A 2,691-nucleotide genomic window follows, 5' to 3' on the forward strand; every position below is an offset into this window, starting at 1 on the left:
CAAATGATTCTGTGAGTTAGTTGATTGTCCTCCGCATCAGTGAAATTCATAGAGAAGAGAAGTATCCAAGTCTTGCTTGTGACAATTTGTGGTTGGTTGCACCTTATTCCTTCCTCATTCTGTATTCTAAAAATACTTCTTTTCTCCAAAGTGTCCGTCCGTCCGTCTGCCTGTAGCCAAACAAAGTGCTAAAAACAGTTCAGGAACCACGACCCCCGTCCAACATCTGGAGAGAAAGAAATAATGTTTGAAGGGGAGGGAAAGAGAGGAAGTGAGTCTTTTTTTTTATAATAAAAAGTTGTTCATGGGTGTATGTGTATTTTGTTTCATTTTTTTATTTTCTATTATCTCTTTGTCCAGTTGTGTATGAGTGTGCCTGTGTGTAAATATATGTATATATATATATATGTACACACACACATATATATACATATATACACATTCATATATATACACATATATGTATATATATATATAAGTATACATACACATACACACACAAACACCCCTTTAATTTTATTTTTTATTTTTTACAATTTTTAAATATTTCCTTTTTTTTTTTTCACTTCTTATCACTGTTCAGCAGTGCATGTTGAAGTTTTTACCCACCTCAGAGTTCACAAATTCATTCTGTTGTTTTTTTTTTTCTCTCTGTGTTATATCTAAGGGTTCATCATTAAGTCAATAACCTACAAATATTTTGTAGATTTACATAAGGAACTGAAGGGTAACTTCATCAATGCCACTGTCACCATTCACCATCATCATTAACCATCCACCACCACATCAAAAATAACCCACCAACATCACGACTACCATGAATACCACCACCACCACCACTGAAACCACCACTTATATATCATCATCTTCTCCAACAAAAATGACCACCACCACTGTAGTCAAAGAGCAGTTGCTGCAGTAGTAGTAGTAGTATCATAATAGACCTGTGGTGGGCATCGGATCGAGTGACCTTGCTGTGAGTTGAAGTCCTGTTGTCACATAACCGTGTGATTGATGTGTGTCTAACACAAATAGACCATGAATGTGTATGTACAGACGTCATGTCACAAATGAACAGGCACAGGGGCGCCACCTGGGAAGCAGTTACTGCAAGAAGAAGAGACGACTCAGTGCTGCAGTGGCAGCTAACCAGATATATGACAGAAAAAGAGAGAGAGACAGTAAGAGATAGAAAGAGAGAGAGACAGATAGACAGACAGAAAAATATGAAGCAAAAGATTTAATGAAACATTATGAGGCAGAACAGCAGTATGTAAAAACTCTTTCATAAGACTACAAGATGGACAGTTGATAGGAAAAAGATGAAACGAGAATGGGAATTCTTTTCTTTTTGATTGAGATTTTTGTTTTATAAAGACACATACTTTTAATAATATGGCTATTTATATTTCTTTTGCTGCACTTTCACATCATGTCTGCAGCATGTAAACTTAGTTGGGGAAGACGAATTGCTTTGTAAACGAACAAATATAACACCAATCATTATATACAGCTATACAATTTCAAAAATAAATTACAATAAATAAACTATAATAAACAACCACAAAACTTAACATATAGATATGTAATCATTGCTAACAGTTTGCTTACAAACTAACAAAATCTTTTTTAAGGCTACACACTGTATAGCATGTATTGTTGGGTGAAAATGCATTATGCCAAGCATATCCCCAAGGAAAATCTACAGGAAATTATATGCCAAAATAATAGAACTAATGAGTTAATTTTAGAAGAAAAAAATATCTAACGTAAATGTAATTTTATTAAAATTCCATAATATTAGTTTCCATAGGAATTACTGCTTATACATTATAAGGCACTGCATGTTTGTTTCACTTTTACCTGAATATACTGGTGTAAATAAATACTGATCTCTGACAATTAAAATTTAAATTGATAATGCTTAAAAGTAGAAGTATAGAGAATACTGAATAAAGGAGTGAATTAATTGTTGCTATAGCTTCTGAATATAAATTTCGTCAAATTACAATAATGAAGTTTAAAAAAATAAATAAAAAATGAGCTTGAAGATATGGTATTCAGGAGAAAAGAGAAACTGCAAGGCTCAAAGAACATATAAATTAACCTGATGACACAAAAATATTTCAGACGCAAATCAGACTCTAGAGTGAAGAACAATTAAAATAAAACAATATCTTGGCAATCCTTAATCATAATCAAAACAAAAGACTGTTTCTGTAAATAAAAAAAAAAAAAAATCAACATTTAGGAGTGTGGGGGGGGGTGATGATCACACATACTCATACCCACAGACACACTATACATTGATTTAATGCAATCAAAGAGTAAAATAGTACTCAGTACTTCTTTCCAGAGTATTCCATTCACACACACACACACACACACACGTGTGTGCATGTGTTAAGAATTTGTTTGGGGACACTGATTGAATTTTCCCTGTTAAAAAATTATATTCCAAACAGAAAAAAAAAAAAACAGTCTTTCCCAACAACTAAAGAGATCTAGGGAGTTCCATGATTTGCACTAGTAATAAGTAGAGGAAATACAAAAAAAGAAGAAAAATGATGATTGTGAACATTTTTACATAAAGCTTTTTCAGATGGTACATAGTGGCAATAAATAAATAAATAAGATAAAATGCTAAATAAGAGAAAGAAACAATAAGTACTTTTTTTTTTCCTTCCCTGT

The 2,691-nt window shown here is 32.5% G+C and overlaps 1 protein-coding gene across 9 annotated transcripts in view; it reads right to left on the reverse strand.

The window, feature by feature from the left end:
- Positions 1–2,691, reverse strand: part of LOC106874257 (pre-B-cell leukemia transcription factor 1) — a 465,063-nt gene that overhangs the window by 74,690 nt on the left and 387,682 nt on the right. For 2 of the 9 annotated variants that reach the window (XM_052972408.1, XM_052972396.1), the window contains one exon: positions 352–1,107. The exons of 6 other annotated variants lie outside the window; for them this stretch is intronic. In XM_052972408.1, the coding sequence (XP_052828368.1) occupies positions 1,105–1,107 (3 nt within the window). In that variant the 3' untranslated portion in view covers positions 352–1,104. Of the gene's footprint in view, positions 1–351; positions 1,146–2,691 lie in introns of those variants that run through there. One more of the 9 variants, XM_052972389.1, reaches the window with a different exon arrangement.

The sequence above is a fragment of the Octopus bimaculoides genome, chromosome 1, assembly GCF_001194135.2.
Source record: "Octopus bimaculoides isolate UCB-OBI-ISO-001 chromosome 1, ASM119413v2, whole genome shotgun sequence".
NCBI classification, from domain to species: Eukaryota; Metazoa; Mollusca; class Cephalopoda; order Octopoda; family Octopodidae; genus Octopus; species Octopus bimaculoides.